Source organism: Dasypus novemcinctus, chromosome 17, assembly GCF_030445035.2.
Source record: "Dasypus novemcinctus isolate mDasNov1 chromosome 17, mDasNov1.1.hap2, whole genome shotgun sequence".
In the NCBI taxonomy this organism is placed as follows: domain Eukaryota; kingdom Metazoa; phylum Chordata; class Mammalia; order Cingulata; family Dasypodidae; genus Dasypus; species Dasypus novemcinctus.
This window is the reverse complement of record NC_080689.1, coordinates 14,367,120-14,388,773: the sequence shown is the minus strand read 5'-3', so window position 1 is coordinate 14,388,773 and position 21,654 is coordinate 14,367,120. Positions and strand designations below refer to the sequence as shown.

At 40.8% G+C, this 21,654-nt stretch overlaps 1 protein-coding gene across 2 annotated transcripts in view; it reads right to left on the bottom strand.

Moving 5' to 3' along the window:
- Positions 1 to 21,268, bottom strand: part of LOC101435608 (sulfotransferase 1C1-like) — a 43,988-nt gene extending 22,720 nt beyond the window's left edge. The window contains exons 1-3 of one of the 2 annotated variants that reach the window (XM_012519616.3): positions 21,192 to 21,268; positions 6,595 to 6,766; positions 5,962 to 6,087 (exon numbers count right to left, since the gene is read on the bottom strand). In XM_012519616.3, the coding sequence (XP_012375070.1) occupies positions 5,962 to 6,087; positions 6,595 to 6,748 (280 nt within the window). In that variant the 5' untranslated portion in view covers positions 6,749 to 6,766; positions 21,192 to 21,268. Of the gene's footprint in view, positions 1 to 5,961; positions 6,088 to 6,594; positions 6,767 to 16,535; positions 16,696 to 21,191 lie in introns of those variants that run through there. The other variant, XM_004478412.3, reaches the window with a different exon arrangement.
- Between the last annotated feature and the right edge of the window lie 386 nt (positions 21,269 to 21,654).

The following is a 21,654-nucleotide window of genomic DNA, read 5'->3' as shown; positions in this document are numbered from 1 at the left end:
CTAAACCCCCTCTTAATATAGAGGGGGAGTGGACATAACCATCCCAGGCTCCACAGGCTGGAGGAATGGAGCATGGATTAGAGTGGACTTACTAATATTCTACTGTGGAATTTAAAAAAAAAATTTTATTTATTTATTTATTTCTCTCCCCTTACGCCTCCCCCTGCCAGTTGTCTGCTCTCTGTGTCCATTCGCTGTGTGTTTTTCTGTGACTGCTTCTAGACTTATCAGTGGCTCTGGGAATCTGTGTTTTTCTTTTTGTTGTGTCATCATCTCCATGTGTGTGGCACCATTCCTGGGCAGGCTGCACTTTCTTTTGCTCTGGGTGACTCTCCTTACGGGGCGCACTCCTTACATGTGGGGCTCCCCTATGTGGGGGACACCCCTGCGAGGCACGGCACTTCTTTCATGCATCAGCAGTGCACATGGGCCAGCTCCACACAGGTCAAGGAGGCCCAGGGTTTGAACTGTGGACCTCCCATGTGGTAGGCAGATGCCCAATCCATTGGGCCAAGTCCGTTTTCCCTCTATGGAATTATTGTGATTAGTAATGGAAGAAATTGTAGCATTGATGTGGAGAAAGTGGCCATGGTAGCTGCTGAGGGTAGGGAGAAGGAAGAAGAGATATGATGTGGGGGCATTTTCAGGACTTGGAGCTGTCCTGGGTGGTACTGCAGGGACAGATGCTGAACATTGTATGTCCTGCCATGGCCCACTGGGTGGACTGGGGGAGAGTGTAAACTACAATGTAAACCATTATCCATGTGGTGCAGCAGTGCTCCAAAATATATTCACCAAATGCAATGAATGTCCTATGATGATGAAAGACGTTGTTGATGTGGGAGGAGTAGGGTAAGGGAGGTGGGGGTATTTGGGAACCTCATCTTTTTTAAATGTAATGTTTAGAAAAAAATAAAAATAAAAATCACACACACACATACACAAAAGGACATTATTGGAATATATGCAAATATTGGAATATATACTTGAATTTCTTGAACTTGATAACTGCACTTAAGGTAGATACAGAAGTGAATATCCTTGTTCTTTAGGAAATGTACATGGCAGTATTAAATGTTCAAGGAATGTTATATATACCACCTACACTCAACTGTTCAGAAGAATGAATTGATAATTAGACCAATAGATAGATCGATAGAATAATATGGCAAATAAGACAAAATATTAAACCTGGTGGATATGGGTATCTGAGGGTAAAGATATTTGGAATCTTCTGTATGGGGTTTGTATTATTTTTGTAACTGCCCAGTAAGTTTAAAAGTATTTCAAAAGAAAAAGTTTAAAATTTAAACAAAACAAAACAAAGAAAAACTGAAGGGAGAAATAGACATCTCTACTATAACAGTTTGAGATTTCTATACAACACTCTCATCTTTGGATAGAGTATCTGGGCAAAGGATCGATAAAGAACTTGAATAATATGATAAGGAAATTAGACCTCACAGGCATTTATAGAACATTGCACCCTGAATAAGCAAGCCCTGTTAATTTAGTTAAAAAGCACTCAATAGAGTTATGAAAGAATTTTAAAAAAATGAATACAGATATGATGTAAAGAAACTGAAGTCTACTTCAATATTCTCCACTTGAAATTCTCAGTGTTTTGCATATGAAGTTGGGAGTAATGGGAAATGAAATGAGCCTCCTAATAAGAAGTAGTGATTCTTTATATTATTGTGGCAATATAAAGAAGTGCACCAGGTTTACGCCATCCAGGTCAGAAATCTTGTAAAATGCTCTGGGGATTTCAATCCAGTCCTTCTGTGTCCAGGTTTTCCATGCTTTTGGGGTTTACTTGGTGGAGTCATAAGGAGTTCTTATAGTTCTCTTGTCTGCATGGAGGCTGTGCTGTGCCTGGCAGTCATCTTCACTGCCCTTCAGAAATTCCATAAACATGAGACCATGAACACCACAGAACTGAGGAATATGTTTACTCAGTGAAAAATGTGGTCTAATTATATAGCCAGACCTAAGGTAATGGTGAACAAGCAGCAGTGGTGGTGGTGGCTACAGTAAAAGGTGCAGTGGTGGCCCTCACAGGGTGGTGGTGGTACAGGTTATGTAGAGCCTTTAGGATGGATTCAGTAAAGGGAATTTCCTATTAGATTACTTTTGATTAGATTGCTTTAGGACCTTTGTGTGGGCTACATTAGTGAGGCATGACCCATGTTAGGTCTCTGCCTTCTTGTTGGGGTCTTATGTCAACTGAGAACTGAAAGCAGAACACATGGAGAAAGCTGCAATTTGACCAGCCATGTGAGAGAGAAGGTTGCCTCCTGTCCCAGAAAGAAAAAGAAGCCCTTGAGAGGGTGAGATTGAGGTCCCGGAGGTCAGAGACTGGAATCAGTGGAGCACAGAGGCATGGAAAGAGGCTCCCAAGATGCTAGGTCCACGAAGCAGCTCAAAGCTGAAGAGAGGAGCCCTGCTATGTGCTTGATTGCACACAGCTGAGATCGAGAAGAAAGCATCCTGGGGAGAAGGCAGAGACCCAGACAGAGAGCTGCCATGTTGTCTTGCCCCATGGCAGGAGTCCAGGATCTGGCCAGCAGCTCACCTTTATTGAGAAAGCCTCACTGATGATACCTTGATTTGGACATTTTCATAGTCTTGGAAGAGTAAGCTTTTACACTAATAAATCCCCATTATAAAAACCATCCCATGTGTGTGTGGTAGAGTGGCTGTTTGGAAGTGGCATTGAGGGGATATGCTTCAAACTGATCATCTCTGATGTTGTTTATTTTATATATTAGTAATCCCCAGTAATCATTTTTTTAAAAAAATATAAGCAAGCATTCTGGTCCTAGAAAGAAAACTTGGAAAACCATTGATCTATAGTTAAAGTCCAAATTTCTTAGCATGACATGCAGATCTACCCCTTGCCTAGTCTCTTTCCTAATTGCCATCCTTATCTCCAGCTCTCACATGGACCATCGTGGTTATTAACATTCCTGTCACTTACCTGGTGTACGTCTATCTCTCTCTTTATCTCTCTGCACTTGTTGGTTCCTATTTACTCTTTAAGACTCTTTCCAGATCCTTTTATGACTGTCAACATGGTGGCCTAGATATTATAAAGAACTCTATTATTATAAAACATCTGTGATTTCTGATTAAAACACAACAAATATAACCAAGCTTACAGGAGAATAAGGGAGATGTACAGGGCCCAAAACTAAAGTGGTAGCTTCAAAACAGCTAGTTGATATATTAGTCATCCTCAGAGGTGCTGATGCAAAATACCAGAAATCTGCTGGCTTTTATAAAGGGTATTTTTTGGGGGTTGAAGCTTACAGTTACCAGGCAATAAGGAGTAAGTTACTTTCCTCACCAAAGTCTGTTGCCATGTGTTGGAGCAAGATGATGGCCAATATCTGCTAGGGTTCAGGCTTCCTCTTCCTCTTAAGACTCTGTGTTCCTAGCTTCTTCCAATATCACTTTTAGCCTGGGATAAATATTGTATCTTTCCCTGGGCTCATTCCTCTCCGGGCATAGCTCCTGTGGTTGCTCCAGAAGGACAGCTGTAAACTATTAGGCAAATGGCTCATCTCTCTTCCCAGGGTCTCTGCCGTCTAATGGAGCCTCCTCTCTTTCTTCAGGTATCTGCTTATCTGTGTCTTTCCTTCCCAGGGATCTAACATTAGAACTCCAACTTTCTCCTCTCTCATGTCCTTTTCTCTGTTTAATGTTCTACTGACATGGCCCAATTCAAGCCTTAATTATTATTAATCAAGTAAAAGTGAAACCTCTGAATCCAAACCAATCTGATATGCCCAGGGCAACAGATCATTTTACAAGCATAATCCAGTATCTCTTTTTGGAGTTCATAAACAATATCAAACTGCTAGAATTGAGCAAGCCCTGAGGATGTTTGCTGACTCTAGAAACCCAGGCTTTGGTTTTAAAGATGGATGGGCATAGGAGAATGCTTTGGGGCTTTCATGAGGTGGGAAGAAGGAAGTGAGATGCCTGCACTGAGCTGAAAAACTTCAGATGCCTCTAACCTCAGTGAAAGGGTAAGAGGAAAACTTCACCCACTGGCAGATGCAGACAAGATAGTTTCTTTGCCTCTGCCTTGGATCTGGGAGCAGTAGAAAAAAAAGAATTTCCTAGAAAACTTAGAATCACAATACTGTCCTCATGTAAGTTGCATGGCTTGATTACAATATCTGCTTGATGCAGAAATTAACCTAAACTATTTTTGGTTCAAACTGCTTCAACCCTTTGTGAGATTAAGATCAGGATAATAAAAGAACTCTCAATATGAAATTATAAAACAGAGAAGTAAACAAGCCTCATAAACAGAGCTAGAAGGAAAAGAACTGGGAAACTAAATCCCCAAATACCACCGTTAATGGAATGGTTTGATACAGGATATAAGCATCTATGTCTAAAATGTTTAGAGAAATAAGAGAAAACATGAGCAAGGAAAAAAGAACAATAAAAAGTCTAGGAGGGTTAATAAAATTTCTAGAAGTGAAAACCTGGTTAAATAGCACAACAGACATAGCCGAAAAGACAATAGTCAGAGCAAAAGAAATATAATTTACAGTGACAAAAGATGAAAAATATGAGAGAAATATTAATATTAATAGAGGATAGAAGAAAAGGACAGGTGGAATAGGTCTTTCAAATACAACCTAAGGAACCAGGCCCAGGTAATCCATCAGAAAGTCTGATTTCAGGCTTGCAAAGGAACTTCCTCCCACCAGCATCTCTCATCTTGTCAGTCACATCTGATTTATAACCTGGAGGTAAGAGCCAGCCAGTATTAAACAGGGTTTGTGGCTTACTTAAAGACACCCAATATTTTCATATTATACAAATGCATATTAGTTATGCATTTTTCTTTTTAGTCTTCCTCTTCCTCCTGCTTTTTGTAAAGTGATGCACCAGAAAATTTTACTGGGTTGGTCTCATCTACCTTGCACACTGTCATGGCTCCTAAGACCCCAGAGTGCAGGATGGGAGTGTGCAGAGGCAACACTAGGTTGTAACTCCATTTCAGAGTTCATCTAGGGAAGAAGGGGTTAATGGAGTCATTTCTGGCCTTCAGCATCTGCACAAGGAGCTTAGCCCTGGCAGGGAAGGCAAATAGCATATGGCTCTGTGGGACAGTTCAGCCAATACTGGGATATGGGCCTGTTGAAGCACAAAGGTAAATAGAACATAGTTCTGGCCTTCAAGGAGTTTGCAGTCTGGCACTTGAGATAGACGTACACTCAACAACAATGCTAACAGCCTATTTTTTCAGGCTTCATCTTCTTTAGGATCTATTCTTTGGCACATTTTCCCTACCCTGTTCATAGCACTCTGTTCTATTCTCTAAGCACACATTCACTACTTTGTAATGATATAGTCTGAATTTTCTCCAAGTTCAGATTGTAATGTTAGAGTTGCATTGACTACATTTTCATAGCACTAGCTACTTCTGTTCCCAATTTTCTTTTACATTGATCTGTGAAATGCTGAAACTTCGGGATGTAGACCTTTCCTCTCATGCTTCTACTGCGAAATACTTCCTGCAGCTGGAATGACTTCTTTTGCTTTCTGGCCTGACTTTGTACGTGTCATTTCTGATGTGAAGAGAAAAACTTACAAGTTGAGCATTACTTAAAAAAGAAAGCTTCTTTACCGAACATAAATAATTGGTTCCAATTGCATATTTTGCCAATTATCAGGCTCACCCCTTGCTATACACGGCCATTATATGTGTGGGGTAAAGAGGGATGACAGATGTGTTTTGGCATAAGCAATTTCCTATCTTTCTGTGTGTTCTAGAGGTATAGAAAGAGAGAACAGGAGACAGTTGACAAGTAGAGAGAAATAGAAAGAAAAGGATAAAAACAGAAGAGAGAGGGAGAGAAGATACAGGAGAGAGAAAGAAAATAAAGTGAAGGGAAAGAAAGAAAGGAGACAGGGCAGTGTGAGAGGGGCTCTTACCAGAGGGCTGGGGTGGCTCAATCCACTCAATGAAAGGATGGCAGTGGTGAATGATTGTTCTCTGACATTTCTCCAAATCCCCATTCTGTTCGATCATGTCCACAATTTCCTGAATCCATGTTGTCCCTGAGGTCCAGATGGAAAGGATGAGAAGCAGAAACTTAAGCACTCTGCTTGTAAGTGAACTGAGGATAAACAAAGGAGATATGGAGCCTGGTGTTTGCTGCAAACTTCCTTCAGGTCAGGACCCCATTAGTCAAGACAGATGGAGGTCAGTGCCGGAAAAAGCCACTCTTTCAAAGCTGGTCTTTATGGGGAGTGGGATTCCTTTTCCTCCCTTTTTTCCTTGAACAGTGGTTGGAGGAAGTAGCAGAGGGTAAGCCTCACAATGCTCCCACCCAAGAGCAGTCTATGGCAGAGCACAGGCTGGTTGGTTCCTGAAAAGCCAATCTGTTTGTCCCCAGTAAACACAGGGATACTAAGAATCTGAGAGTGAACATCATCATGCAACAATAAGAAGGAGCATGTTTTGTTGACTAAGTGCAACATCCCATCAAGGGGAATTCTAAGTTATGTGGAAGCCCATGTGGACCCAGGAGACTGAGGACTTTGCTGCCCGTCCCCCACAACCACCTGATTTAGGGTAGCTACAGATGAGGAGGTCATCTGGCTTGGCCTCAAATTTCTGGATCTGGCTCCAATTGTCCACAGTTGCAGGCTGCAGGGGGATTCCCTCCACTTCTCTCAGCTGTGGCGATTTCCTCACTTCTGTGTTCAGGGCCATCATGTCTTGGGGCAGGAGGTCCTTATGGGTAGAGAATAGAGGAGACTTTTAAAAGGCATGAAAAGAGGAAACAGAGGGAGTGGGTCACTGCTATTCCAGAATAATTGGCTACTGGAATTCCAGAAGACATTTACTGCTTCTACTACTAATGATAATAATTTAATAACTCCCATATATGGAGCACTTCATTTTGCAATGTGCTGGGCTGAGTGTCTTATATATATTAGCTTATTTTATCTCTGGCGTAAAATGAGTGATAGAAGTTTAAGGTGAAAGATAAGAGTGAATGATTCCTGAAAATGGAATGAAAGAATCTGGCTCTGCTTTTTTGTTGAATGAGTAAGAGAATTGGGTGCCCGAACGTAGAAGGCCAGTTTGCATGGTGGCCTCAGCTTACAAAGTGAGTTGACCCCTTGTGGATGGAGTCCCAATATGTTTTAAGGATATGAAAGACAAGTTATTTCTGAAAAGTTCAAATATAAGAAGCAGCTGTATTTGTGACGTATCAAAAAACATAGTGACCATGAGGTGCAACGGTGCTCAGAGATGTATTCACCAAATGCAATGAATGTCTCATGATGATGGAGGAGGTTGTTGTTATGGGGGGAGGATGGGGGTGAGGGTGGTGGGGGGTATATGGGGACCTCATATTTTTTGAATGTAACATTAAAAAAATAAATAAAGACAAAAAACCCCATAGTATTTGGACCATAGTCCTGGTATTATGCTATGATCATCTTCTGGAGAGAGATGGGAAGAGAATGAACATATTTTTACAGGCCTTTTATGAAAGGTCCTTTATAGACATTTCTCTATTAATTCATGCTACATTTTTTTTATGAAGGAAAAATTATTTCTCTTACACATATGAGGAGGCTTTAGTCACTTGATCAAAACTTACCCAGGATTGCACAGCTAGTCACTGGTAGAGCTGGGATTCTACCCAACATCTGCCTATCTTCAAGTTCCATGTTCTCTGTTTCTTCTTTAAAAATATCCTTCTATTTTTCTTATTATGAGTATAGTACATATAATGTAGAAAATATAGGAAAAAGTGTAAACATATAAGGAAAAAAATTCCACAATACAGGAATTATTATTAATATTTTGATGTATTTCTATCTTTTTCAAACATATGTCATGGTTAGTTGTATTAGTCAGCCAAAGGGATGCTGATGCAAGATATCAGAAATTGGTTGGTTTCCATAAAGGGCATTTATTTGGGGGAGGAGCTTACATATACCAGGCCATAAAGCATAAGTTACTTCCCTCACCAAAGTCTATTTTCACGTGATGGAGCAAGATGGCCGCCGACATCTGCAGGGGTTCAGGCTTCCTGGTTTCCTTTCTTCCAGGGTGTTGCTTCTCTCTAGGTTCAGGGTTCCTCTCTTCCCAGGGCTTGCTTCTTCCTGGGCTCAGGGTTCCTCTTCTCCTGGGGCTTGCTTCTCTTTCCTCTGTGTGCTCACTTCTCAGGGCTCCAGCTTAAGGCTTCAGCGTCAAACTCCAACACCAAAACTTCAATTCAAATCCCTCCACTCTGTCCTTTGCCATGCCTTTCATCTGTGCCCTAATGATGTGCCCCAGTCAAAGCCCTAATCATAATTTAATCATGTCCAGGTACACCAGATTACAAACATAACCCAATATCTATTTTTGGAATTCATAACCATATCAAACTGCTACACTCTACCTTCTGAATTCCAAAAAGATATTACAATATTAAAAAAAACCCTTAAATCAGTAACAATACAAGTACTATATCAGATCACAATCAATTTAAAGAATTACAATTTGTCTTGAGACAAAGTCCCACCTGGATGTAGATCTCTGAAATTACAAAGCAATTTATCTGCTTCCAATACACAAATGGACAGACAAAGGATAAATATTTTCATTAGAATAAGGAGAAATTGGGAGGGAAATGGAGTCATGGTTTCCTTACAGTTTGGCAGACCTGCAGGGAATCCTCTGTTCAATTTCAAATTCTGAGAGTCATTCTTAAGATGATGGTTTCTTCTCTTTGGCACCTTATGGGAACCCACCCTTTCCACAGGCTTTCCCAACGACCATTTTTTTTTTGTTCCACTCTCATTAAACATCTGGGTGTCAACAAAACTCCAGACCTCACCTTCAAAGAGTGTTGAGGTGATGGCCACACCTTACCCAATCTCTGAGTTAGAATCTTAACCTCCCTAGTATAGTGATGTGAAGACAACATTCCCCCTAACCTTTGGCATACAGGTTCAACCCTCTCAGAGAAATGAGTTGATCACTTGGACTTCCCTAATCCATGGGGGATAGATCCACCCCTCTCAGATCTTTGGGGTTCTGACCTTACTGCCCTAATCCTGGAGGAATGTGCTCCACCCTCTCTGTACTTTGGGGTAGTAAAACTCTCCCAGAACATCATGCAGGAACATTCACCTTCTTCAACTGCTGGCGAAACTGACCCTCTCTGTAAACATGGGTGGGGTTCCTCTTTTGGCCCAAGGTGATGTCTTAATTCCAGATCTCAGCTTCTATGGTCTTCCTCTTCAAGCTGTTTCTCCTTCCATTTCTCCTTTCCATGTCCCTTTTAGTCCAAGCTGACAGTGGTTTTGTTCATACAGATCTCTCAGAAACCTTGTTGGTTTAGCCTGCAAGAAGCAGGTGTCCAAGCCATCAGACAGTAAGACTTTTCACAAGTCTTCCCAAGATAACAGCATTTTCCATCCTGATTTGCAAGTTCCAAGTTTAGTTAAGTCCTCCAATGGGTAACTTTCATCTGGGAGCTTGACTTCCAGAGGCTTGGAATTTTTAGAATTAGTTTCTGTTTTCTTTGTGTCCGACAGTTCAGTCCTAAGCATCTCTCTCTTGTCTAGCATTTTGCTATAAGATGCAAGCAGAAGCCAAGTTGCATTCTCTAGAGTTTGCTTTGGAAATTTCTTCAGCTAAATGCTCATGATCACCATTTTCAAATTCTGCCTTCCATAAAACACCAGGAGTTAATCATGCTAAGTTCTCAGCAACTTTAAAACATGGATCATATTTCCCCCAGTTCCAATAGTAGTTTCATCATTTACTTCTAAGGCATCATAAAAAGTCTCGTCAGCATCCATATTGCTATCAACAGTCTCTTCAAAGCATTGTAGGTCTTTTCTTCCAAGCATCTCATATTTCTCCAAAAAATACCCCTTACCCATTTATAAATCTGTTCCAGCATTTTGGTAATTGCAAAAGCACTTTCCCACTCCTCAGTACCAAATTCTGTATTAGTCAGCTAAAGGGGTGCTGATGCAAAATACCAGAAACTGGTTGGTTTTTATGAAGGGTATTTATTTGGGTTAGGAGCTTACAGATACCAGGACATAAAGCACAAGTTACTTCCCTCACCAAAGTCTATTTTCACATGTTGGAGCAAGATGGCTGCTGATGTCTGTGAGGGTTCAGGCTTCCTGGGTTCCTCTCTTCCAGGGTCCTGGTTCTCTCTGGTTTCAGGGTTCCTCTCTTCTTGGGGCTTGCTTCTCTTTCCTCTGTGTGCTTGCTTCCTGGGGCTTTAGCATCAAACTCCAACATCAAAACTTCAACATCAAAAACCCTCCAATCTGTCCTTTGCCTTACCTTTTATGTGTGAGTCCTCACCCACCAAGGGGTGGGGACTCAATGCCCTAATGATGTGGCCCAATCAAAGCCCTAATCATAACTTAATCACTCCCAGGTACAGACCAGATTACAAACATAATCCAATATCTATTTTTGAAATTCATAACCATATCAAACTGCTATGTAAGTGGAAAATTACTCTCCCCATATCCCCCAAAGATGTCCACACCTTAAACTTTGGAACTAGAGAATAGGCTACATTACTTAGCATTGGAAATTGAAGATGGAATTAAAGCTATGGACCTTAAGATAAGGAGATTGTCCTGGATTATGTCGGTGGGTCCAGTGAAATCACAAGGGCACTGAATAGCCGGAGAGAAAGGGAGAAAGGTCAGTCAGAGAAATACAGTTTAAGAAGTGGCAGGAGAGATTGGAAGCATGAGAAGGCTGTAACCTGCTATTGCTAACTTTGCAGATGAAAGGTACATGAGCCAAGGCATGGACTCTAGAAGCAATGAATGGCTTCCTGCTGGAGGCCAGCAAGGAGATGGGGACCTCAGTCCTATAGCCCCATGAAAATGAATTCTGCCAACAACCAGCATGAGCTTGGAAGTGGTTTATTCCTCAGATTCTCCAGTAAGGAATGTGGTCTTGCCAACATATTAATTTTACACAATATACCAGCTTTGGACTTCTGATCTCTATAAGTGTGAGATAATAAATTTGCATTGCTTTTAGCTACAAAATTTGTGGTAATTCGTTATGGTGGCAACAAAAAACAACATATAGAAAATAGCATAAAATACAAAAATCTCTTTGGATACCTTTGGCTGTAAACTAGAAACCAATTATTTTGAAAACTGGTAAATAAAAGGAAAGAATCAATCATTTATCTTGAAATTCTTCTATGAACTCTACCACTGAAAAATCAAATATTAGATGAAGGAATGTTTCTTTATAGAATTATTCTAACAAATACATGAAAAATGAATTATAGAATTGTACTGAACTAAGAAATATAGACATTTAGCAACAGTAGGCATTTAGCATCAGTGCCTAAATCCTGGGTTTTCTGGGATGGTGATGTCTACCCAACTCTAATTGAGAGGGGGCTTTGATCCCATAGGGCCAATGGGTGTGACTCTGTTGCTTGCAGTTGTGTAGATTCTCTCAGATCCTTAGTATGGTAGTAATCCATTCTCACCTCTATGTTAAGTTGTCCTGGGTGAAACCAATGAACTGGAGAGTAGGTGTTGCGACTCTGTTGAGATTCAGGGCTCAACTGGCGCACGGACAACCCAAAGATTTAAGTTTCTTGGATGTACACCTTCCAACTCTAGTACTAATTATAGGTTCAAATTGAAGAACAGAAGATCCATGTGTAGGGAAACAACAACTGAGTCCAACTCTGTCACTCTGGGGAGCACAAATTCCAAAGTAGGGCCTGCTGGCAAGGCACCAAACTTCTGAGCTACCTGCCCTGACTATAGTGTCTGGATGTCTCCAGAGTCCTCGGGAGCCCACTATTTGGTGTTAGTATCTACTTGGACAGTCAAAGAGATCCTGCTGAGATGTGCATAAGCATAACCTCTGGAAAAACCTCCCAACTCACTTTAAAGTCTCTTAGCCATTTAAACTCATTTGTGTTTACCTTTGCTCCCTTTTGATCAAGGTCTTTTTCCAGTTGCATTGCTAGTTGTGCTTGGTAGTAATCCCTTGATGCCAGGGAGGCTCATCCCTGGGAGTCATGTGCCACTCTGGGGGAATGTAAAGTATTTATATGCTAAGTTTAGCTTTGAGAGAGACCACATTTGAGCAATAAGGAGGCTCCCAGGTGGCAACTCTTAGGCACCCTATAATATTAGGCTGTTTCAATTTCAAGAGTAAGGGTTCATATGCAAAGTCATCAATATTAAGGCCCTATAAATGGACCATTCCTCCTTTGCTAGTCATTGTCCCTGTACTTGGGGGATTTTTGTCAGTCCAATAGAGAATGGGGCAGGGCTCCCTAGGATGGGAATTTGATATTCCTTCGGTTATTGTGTGAATCTCCACCCATGGTGAATGCCCCATGAACATTTGTACACATTTACATGACTTATATGTGTGCCCAGTGAGCTTCCTCCCATGTATCCAATGTCAGTGATACCCAGTATCAATGATTTTCCCCTGCCATATTTGCAACCCTTCTGTGATTCCAAACGTCTACATAAATGAAGCCAATAATACAGTCAAATAAAACTAATAAGAACATGAAATAATAATGATAGTTTTAAAAATATGAACTAAAATACAATACAATAAAATAAATAAATATGTATAATAAAACATGGATAATAAAAATAATGAAAATAAATAAAAAAATTTTTGACATTTTTCCTTTCATCACTGTAAGATCTGTTGTCCTATATGTACAGTGACATTTTCTTCCACTTATTCACCCAGTGTCTCCCTTTTTTTTTTCATTTTGTCCTCCAAGAAGTTTTAGATTACAGAAAAGTCATGTACTGCATTACCGAATACAGAGACCTCCCATATACTCAACATCCTTCCCCTTTCTCCCTTTCCCTATTAATAACATTTTATATGTGGATGGTACATTTGTAACAACTGATGTACAAATATTGAAACATAGGTACCAACTATGGTAAATGGTTTATATTATAGTTTCTATTTTGGAAACTACACTTCTATAAATTTTGATGCAATTCATCATGGCCCATATCCATCATAGCAAGATCATGTAGAACACTTCCATCTCCCACAAAATGCCTTCTGTTCCATCTTTTCTATTCCTCCCTCCCCTTCTCTTGGGACCCATGGTAACCATCTGACTTCACTCCTTGAAGGACATGATTTATAGTTACTTGCAACAACTCTGAGGGCTTGACACAGTGGTTGGCCCTCTCCCATTAGGTACTGCCCATGCTCTTGAGAGACACCAGGCCCTCTATCTGAGAACACAGTGGGCTTCCTCAGGATGGGAATCCACCACCTTGATGCTCATTATGTGGGTCTCCATATTTGATATAACAAACTATGGCAAGATGAACCTTCACATACTCCTTAGAAGCCTGTCCCAGGTGTTCCCTGCCCTGAATGACCCCCCACATCCCACGCCCCAAACCAGCAACACTCACTTGCCTTATAGCAAATGAGCATTCCTAGCATTGCAGTTTCAGACATGTACCCACCAATCCCCAGTGTACAACTCCTTCTTTCCCCAACCCTCCCCACAGTTCCATGGACAGTGCAACCCACCCTCCCCACCCCACCCCACTGACAAATCATCACTACCCAACCCAAAGGTATTATTACAACCCTGTCATGCCCCTCCACTGTCCACCTCCACACCTCCACCTTATCATATATGTGAGTATTGGCTCACAACCTTCTTCTCCTTTTTATTTCCAGTAAACTTATCTTCTAGAGTCTAGCTCTGTGAGTCTGCACAATTTGCTGAATTCATATCAGTGATGTCATGTAATATTTTTTCCTTAGTGCCTGGCTTGCTTCACTCAATATAAGGGCCTCAAAATTCATCCACATTTTCGTGTGTGCTAATAATCTTCCTCTTACTGCTGAGTATTATTCCATTGTGTGTATATACCACAATTTGTTTATCCATTCATCTGTTGAAGGGCATTTGGGCTGATTCCAACTTTTGGCAATAGTGAAAAATGCTGCTTTGAATACTGGTGTACATATATCTGTTGTCCTTGCTTTCTGTTCTTCTGGCTATGTACCCAGCCATGGAATTGCTGGATCATACAGAAGTTCTATAGTTTTTGTCTGAGTAACCACCAAACTGTTGTCCACAGTGGCTGCACCATTCTACACTATTAAGGTGTCTATGCAACACAAACTGATCTAACGATTTAATGCAATCTCAAGAAAAATCATCACAGCATTTTTTCACTAAATTGGAAAAATTAACTCTGGAATTATTTTGGAAAGGCAAGAGGACCTGGATAGCCAAGGACACATTGAGAAAGAAAAATGAAATCAGATGAAACATACAACCTGAATTTAAAACACACTACAAAGCTACAGTGGTCAAAACTGCATGGTATTCTTATGCACAACTGAGCAGAGTCTGAGAGACAGATAAAGTAGATACAACCCCAGGTATTGGTTCTTTTGAGGAATAAAGAGACCCACGGGTTCTATGGTCATGGCAGATGGGGTTCACTGCCATGGCAGATGGCCCTTCTTTGGAGCTGGTGTTTCTGCGTGATGGAATTGGACTCAGAGGGGATCTCTTTTCACAAGACTTGCATGCTACTTTATTGGAATTGTAGTTGGTGCTGGGGTTTTAGATATCTTTAGGGGATTTGAATCTCTGGACTGATAATATGACACCCAGGCCCAGAGCCTCAACAGACTTCAGCTCCTACACTTTGATTTATTGGACTTACCCGACTCAGCTAACATCGAGTTGAAGAAGGTCAGCCACCACACCATGGAGCCTAGAGTGTCTACAACTGAAAGCAGGAGGAGTGCATCCAGTATCCATGTGGAATCTAAGCCCCCACTTGACATAGATGTGCAATGGACACAACCAATCCAATGTCCACAGAGAAAATGTGGAATGGGTGAGGGAAGGGTAGCCATGGTGGCTGCTGGGTTTGGGGAATGGGAGGAAGAGATGAGATGTGGAGGCGTTTTCGGGATGAGGAGATGTCCTGGGTGGTGCTTCACGGACAATTACGGGACATTGTAGATCCCCCCAGGGCCCACTGGATGGAACGTGGGAGAGTGTGGGCTATGATGTGGACCATTGACTATGGGGTGCAGTGATGCTCAGAGATGTACTTACCAGGTGCAATGGATGTGTCACGATGATGGGAGAGAGTGTTGCTGTGGGGGGAGTGGGGGGTGGGGGCGGTGGGGTTGAATGGGACCTCATATTTTTTTAATGTAATTTAAAAAAAAAAATAAATAATTAAAAAAAAAGAAAAATATGACATAAACAAAACTAAAAAAAAAACCTGCATGGTATTGGCACAAGAATAGACATACAGACCAATGGAACCAAATTGAGAGTTCTGAAATAGATCCTTGCATATACAGACAACTAATATACAACAAGGCCCCAAATGCATTCATCTAGGAGGGGATGGCCTTACAACAAATGGTGCTTGGAGAACTCGATATCCATATCCAAAAGAATGAGAGAGGAACACCATCTCACATCTTATACAAAAATCAACTCAAGGGATAAAAGGTCTAAATATAAAAGCCATGGCCATAAAGACCTTGGAAGATAATGTAAGGAAGTATCTACAGGATCTTGTATTAGGAAATGGTTTCATGAATTTTATGCTAAAAGCATGAGGAATGAAAGAAAAAATAAATAAATGGTATCTCCTCAAAATTAAAAGTTTTTGCACCTCAAAGGAGTTTGTCAAGAAGATGAAAAGACAGGCTACTCAGTGGAGAAAATATTTGGTTACCATATATGTGATAGGGGCCTAATATCCAGCATATGTAAAGAAATCCTATACCTTGAAAATAAAAAAAGCAAATAACCTATTTTAAAAATGGGCATCTGGTTTGAATAGACATTTCTCCAAAGAAGAAATACAAATGGCTAAAAAGCTCATAAAAAGTAGCTCAACACCACTAGCTCTTAGGGAAATGCAAATCAAAACTACAATAAGATATCGTCTTATACCTGTTATACTGGAGGCTATTAAAAAATCAGAGGACTGCAATTGTTGGAAAGGATGTGGAGGAATAGGACAGGGGTTCACAACTAGGGATCTTCAGACCCTGAAGGGGTCCATGGAAAGATTTCACTGGTTCTGTTAGCTTGAATTGAAAAAACTCAACTTATCATCTCTATCTTCTCTGACCTCTTAATGAAATCCAGCAATTCCTTCTCTCATGAGTGTATGAAATAAATAAATTACAGTAGTATTCATTTGCCCTGACTGCAAAGGTGTCTGTGGAACACAAATGTTAAGAACCCCTGCTTTTTAAGATTTTTACCTCTGTGTTCTGAATGTTTAGTTCTAACATTGTTAGGGTGGGTCTATTAGTTTCAAATTTCTGATGTTTTATTTTTAGGCTCCTTAAGATAATAATTTCAAATCTAGCTTAATTCAATCAGTTCTATTTATATACTTTTAAATCCTCTGTACCTACCTCACTATATTAAAGATAAAATGAGTTAATTAAATAGCATTTCTTTTAATACACTTACCTTCAAATTCCAGTGAAAATCAGAAGCCCAAAAACCTGCCCAAGGTTCAATGAATCTGGAAAGTGCCTTCTAAAGGGCAGAGCAGCATTCCCTTGCTTGGTATGAGAATCGCAGAAACTCCAACTATCACTGTGTTAGGGGCAGTTGAGTTCATTAAGCACTTAACAGGGCACTCTGGAGGCTTTTACTAAAGGCGTGGTGAATTGGAAGAAGAATTATAAATGATTACTCAACTTTGGCTTTGACCTCTTTGCACATTTCAGCTTCCCTCGGTTTACACAAAAATGAGAGCTGTGTGAAGGAACACACAGAGACCAAAGTTACCAGAATTAACTTCTCTTCCTTCTTCTTCCGTGTACCAAATGGTGTTCTGTACACATTGATGAAAGGACTTCTACAGGTAGAGCCTGACTTGCCTGCTCCTCGGGACTTGCCTGGCTTGCAGTGAAAGCTAACTTGGGTTGGAATGTTGGTAAACGTAAAGTTGGCTCTAGGATTCCATTCATTTAACTCCAAATTGGCTTCTGATCCTTGGTTATCTCCTTCTTTTTCCTGGCTGCTTGGCCTACATCAGATTTACTTTTTACATCCATAAAACACAGGTGATAGTAATGTCTCCAACTTATGTTGTCAGATTAAATACAACAACATTAATAAAAACACCCCACCTAACATGTAAAAAGTGCTCTAAAATGCTGGTTTATATTTTCTTCTTCTCAAACTGTATTCAGCTTCCACCCAAACCTACATGCAAGTGGATAGGACCAAAATGTCTAGAGTGTAGTTGTGTATTTATCTAGACCTTTCCTTGTTTTACCAAGGATGTAATTTCACAGAGGAAATTTATATTCCCCAGTGTCCTTGGCTACCTGAGAAACCAAAATGATCATTGTGTTAAAGAAATTCTGAACTGCTACAGTTCTGCCAACTTCCAATCTTGTTTGTAACTCTGAGGTTTTCTTTCCTTATTTCATGGTGAGTTATGCATCCCAGCTGGTCTTCCTACCAAAAGCTTGCCTTATCTTCCTTGACTCTGTACTCTGGTACTTCATCTATGCCTTCCTCTGAGATAGCTCTTCTTGCTCTAGTTCTCAAGATTTTTCTATCAATCGATTTGTGTTGTTTCTGCTCTTTTCCTTTTCATATTTTACCTATTACAATGAATTCAACTTCAACTCTATATGACTGATATAAATTCTTAGTTATGACTCATATTCCACCTCTCCCCTCTGTTAATGTCTTTTGGGCTCCTGTTCTCGGTCACCTTTCCTCATCTCTAGCCACATCTATAGCTCTATCCTGAAGCATTGCTTTGAAATTCTTTTGCCTATTTAATAACGTCATGTATTAATTGAACATATATTTCCTGAGTACAACTATAAATAGCAAGCAAACCCATAGCTTAGAATTTGCTGTAACTAATGCTCCTATCTGCTTTCTCCACGTTCAGAGCTGATGAACTGGAATGTTGCAGAACTTTCTAACAGGCCCTTTAACTCTGTTTTGTTCCCTTTCAAGTATCTTATGTACAGCACACAGAATAATCTCAGGTAGAATCAAGTTATCTCCTGCTTATTTATGGACTAAAGTTTGAATGCTTTTGCTTGGAATGCAAGGCCATCTTTAATATTACCACATGTACTGTCTTAGTCAGCCAAGGGGAGCTGATGCAAAATACCATTAATATGTTAGGTTTTATAAAGGGTATTTATTTTGCATAGAAGCTTACAGTTACCAGGCCATAAAGAGTTAGTTAATTCCGTCACTAAATTCTGTTGCCCCTCACTGGAGCAAGATGGCTCCTGACACCTGCAAGGATTCAGGCTTCCATTTCCTCATAAAGCCCTGTGTTCCCAGCTTCATCCAATATCATTTGAGCCCTGCCATATGTCTTGTCTTCCAGGGCTTATTTCTCTCCCAGCTCAGCTGCTCTGCTCTCTCCACAAGGCCAGCTGTAAACTGTCAGGTAAATGGCTCCATCTCTTCCCGGAGCCTCTGCCATGTATAATGGAGCCTCCTCTCTTTCCTCTTTGCTGCTTCTCTGTGTATTTTCTCCCTGGGGCTCCAGCATTAAAACTACAACTTTCTCCTGTGCCATGTTGTTTCCTCAGGGAGTCCCTGCCCTCCATGGGAACTGGGACTCATTGTCCTACTGACATGGCCCAATCAAAGCTGTATTCATAATTCAATCAAATAATCATGAAACGTCTAACTCCAATACAATCTAATAACCCAGAGCAACAGGCCAGTTTACAAAGAGAATCCAATATCTATTTTTGGAATTCATAAAAATACCTAACTGCTACAGCCCCTATCACAGATCCTACAGGCCCACTGAACTGGGTTACTGTCCCATGTATACTACTCACAGTTTCTGGCCTCCCTATTTTGCTCCTGCTGTTCTCCCTGCCAAAAATGCTCTTAATTCATTTCCATAGACTCACATATTCAGCTTCTGAGCCATCTTTTCCTCTAAGCCTTCCCTGAGGTTCGCGCTTAAGTAATCTCCATTGAGAACTACCATGCGCTTTTTTAAACAACAGTTTCTTAGCCGTAAAATGGGGGACTTAGGTGGGGATAGTTCTAATATCTATCTTTAGCATTTTTTATGAACACATCTCCAGTCAGGAAGGCTATATTTATGAACTCAGTGAATAGACATTCTTTGTTTTTTTCTTTTAAAGATACATTGATCAAACAAAATGTTACATTAAAAAAATAAAAAGGTTCCCATATATCCCACTCCCTATAACCCCCACTCCTCCCACATTGACAACTTCTTTCATTAGTGTGGTACATTCATTGCCTTTGATGGGCACATTTTTGAGCACTGCTACACAGCATGGATTATAGTTTATGTTGCAGTTTACACTCTCACCCAGTCCATTCAGGGGGTTATGGCAGGATATATAATGCCCTGCATCTATCCCTGCAATATCATTGAGGACAACTCCGAGTCTCAGGAATGTCCCAATATCACACCTCTTTTTCCCTCTCCTTGCCTTTAGTAACCCCTGTGACCACTGTCTCCATATCAATGATATAGTTTCTTCCATTGCTCGAGTCATAATACTTCTATTTTAGAAAACTAGTATGTCCACTCTAATCAATATTTTATTCTTCCATCCTGAGGACACAGGGATGGCAATGACCACTCCACCTCTAAATCGAGAGGGGCCTTAGATCCTCATTGCTGATGGATGGTATTCTCCTACTTGCAGCTGTAGACTCTCTCAGTTCCCTGGTGTGGCAGTTGACCATCCTCACCTCCCTATTATCTGACTTGGGCAAGTCCAACAAAGCTGAGAGTAGGTGTTGCAAATCTGCTGAAGCTCAGGGCGCAGGTGGCACAGAGACAGTCCAGAGATTCAAGTCTCCTGAGCATATGTTGTGGAATTTAAGAGAAGTTCAATTATTTGAGTATAGAGAGGCCAGGACTCAGGAATGATTTTGAGAAGGAAAAATGGTTTATTGACGGCCGGCCGGACTCGGGAGCTTTCTGTTTGAATCCCGAGCCCCGAACAAGATTTTCAAACGTCTTTTATACAGAGAGGAAAGGCCAAATGGTCCCTTTGTTTCAGTTCTCAATAGGCTTCAATTAGCATATATCTCTTTCACATCTTAGGTAAGCTTTTAGCAAGGACTCCAGACATTTTAGATAAGCCTTGGTTTTTGCATTTTCCCTAAATACTTAAAGTTTATAGCCCTTGCTTTGTTAAACATTTCCTGGGACTGGAGCCTGCTGGTCCCTAAGAGCAGGACTGCAGCCTCTTACCGTTTCACACCCACAAGTCAAACAACTTAGTTATCTCTGAAGAGACAAAGAGCCTTCCACCCATAGCCCACATCACATATACCAACCCCAGTGCCAACTACAGGTTCAGGAAAAGTGACAGAAGAGGCATGCGTAATGAGGTCACATCTGAGTCCAACTCCATCACACTCAGGAGCACAAATTCCAAAGTCAGGCCCACTGGCAGGGCACTGAATTCCATAGTCATCTGTCATGACTGTAGGACTTGGGTGTCTCCATAGTTCTCAGGAGTACCAGTACCTGGGGATGTATCTACTTTGTCTGTCTCTGAGATCCTGCTGAGATATACATAAGCATGACCCCTCTGATGACCTCCACACTCATTTTGAATTCTCTTAGCCATATAAACTCATTTGTCTTTACCATTTCCCCCTTCTATTCAAAGTTTCTTTTCTAGTTGCATCACCAGCTGGTGCTTGGTTGCAATCCCTCAGCATCAGGGAAGTTCATCCCTGGGAGTCATGTCCCATGTTAGGGGGAAGGTATTGCATTTACATGCTGAGTTTGACTTAGAGAGTGGCCACATTTGAGCCACTCTAATAATAATAATTTATAAAAAATAATTTTTCTGAATTATTATGTATTCCATTTCTAATCTTTAAACCTATCATTACTATGTCATTTTCCTAGACATTCATTATTTACCTATTCAATATGATTGATTAATATATTTATTGAATAAGTGAATGAATAAACGAACAAATGAAAACTTTAGTTAACACCGGGACTGGGAGTAGGGTGAGGTGAATGAGGGGACTAGGTGCAAACTTTAAGGAGGGGTCTTATGATCCTTGAGAATGGAGTGCCTCATGCAATTTTGTGCACTAGGCTCTTTCGCTTACCTTTGGTCCAGGCCCTGGTTTCCACTGTAAGGATCCTCCATATTTATTTTCCTCTTTGTTGGAAACTTCTGAGTAGGTTCTGAGAATTTGGTAAAGAGTTCTTACTTTAGAGTTAGGGGTACTTCTGTAGAGCAGCTTCTCACCACCTGGAGGACCAAAATTTATCATTTCCCCTGTGAAAAGTTTTATAGAGATATGATCATGGTTTACAACTGGGTTGTCACCAAGGTGTCATTTGCCGTTGGCACAAAGTGTCTATTTGCCAATTAAGTTGGATCTGAAGAGCAGTGGGAGCAAAGTCTCTCCTCTGAGCAACACTCAGAATGATTCAGGCAACATTCCTCCTCTTCCCTTTGGGAAAGCAAAGGTGCAAGTGCCTGGGGGAGACTTTGTAATTCTTGAATTTGTCAAACAGATACTGTGTTCAAGTGGAATGGTGGGAGTAGGAGGCTAATACCAATCA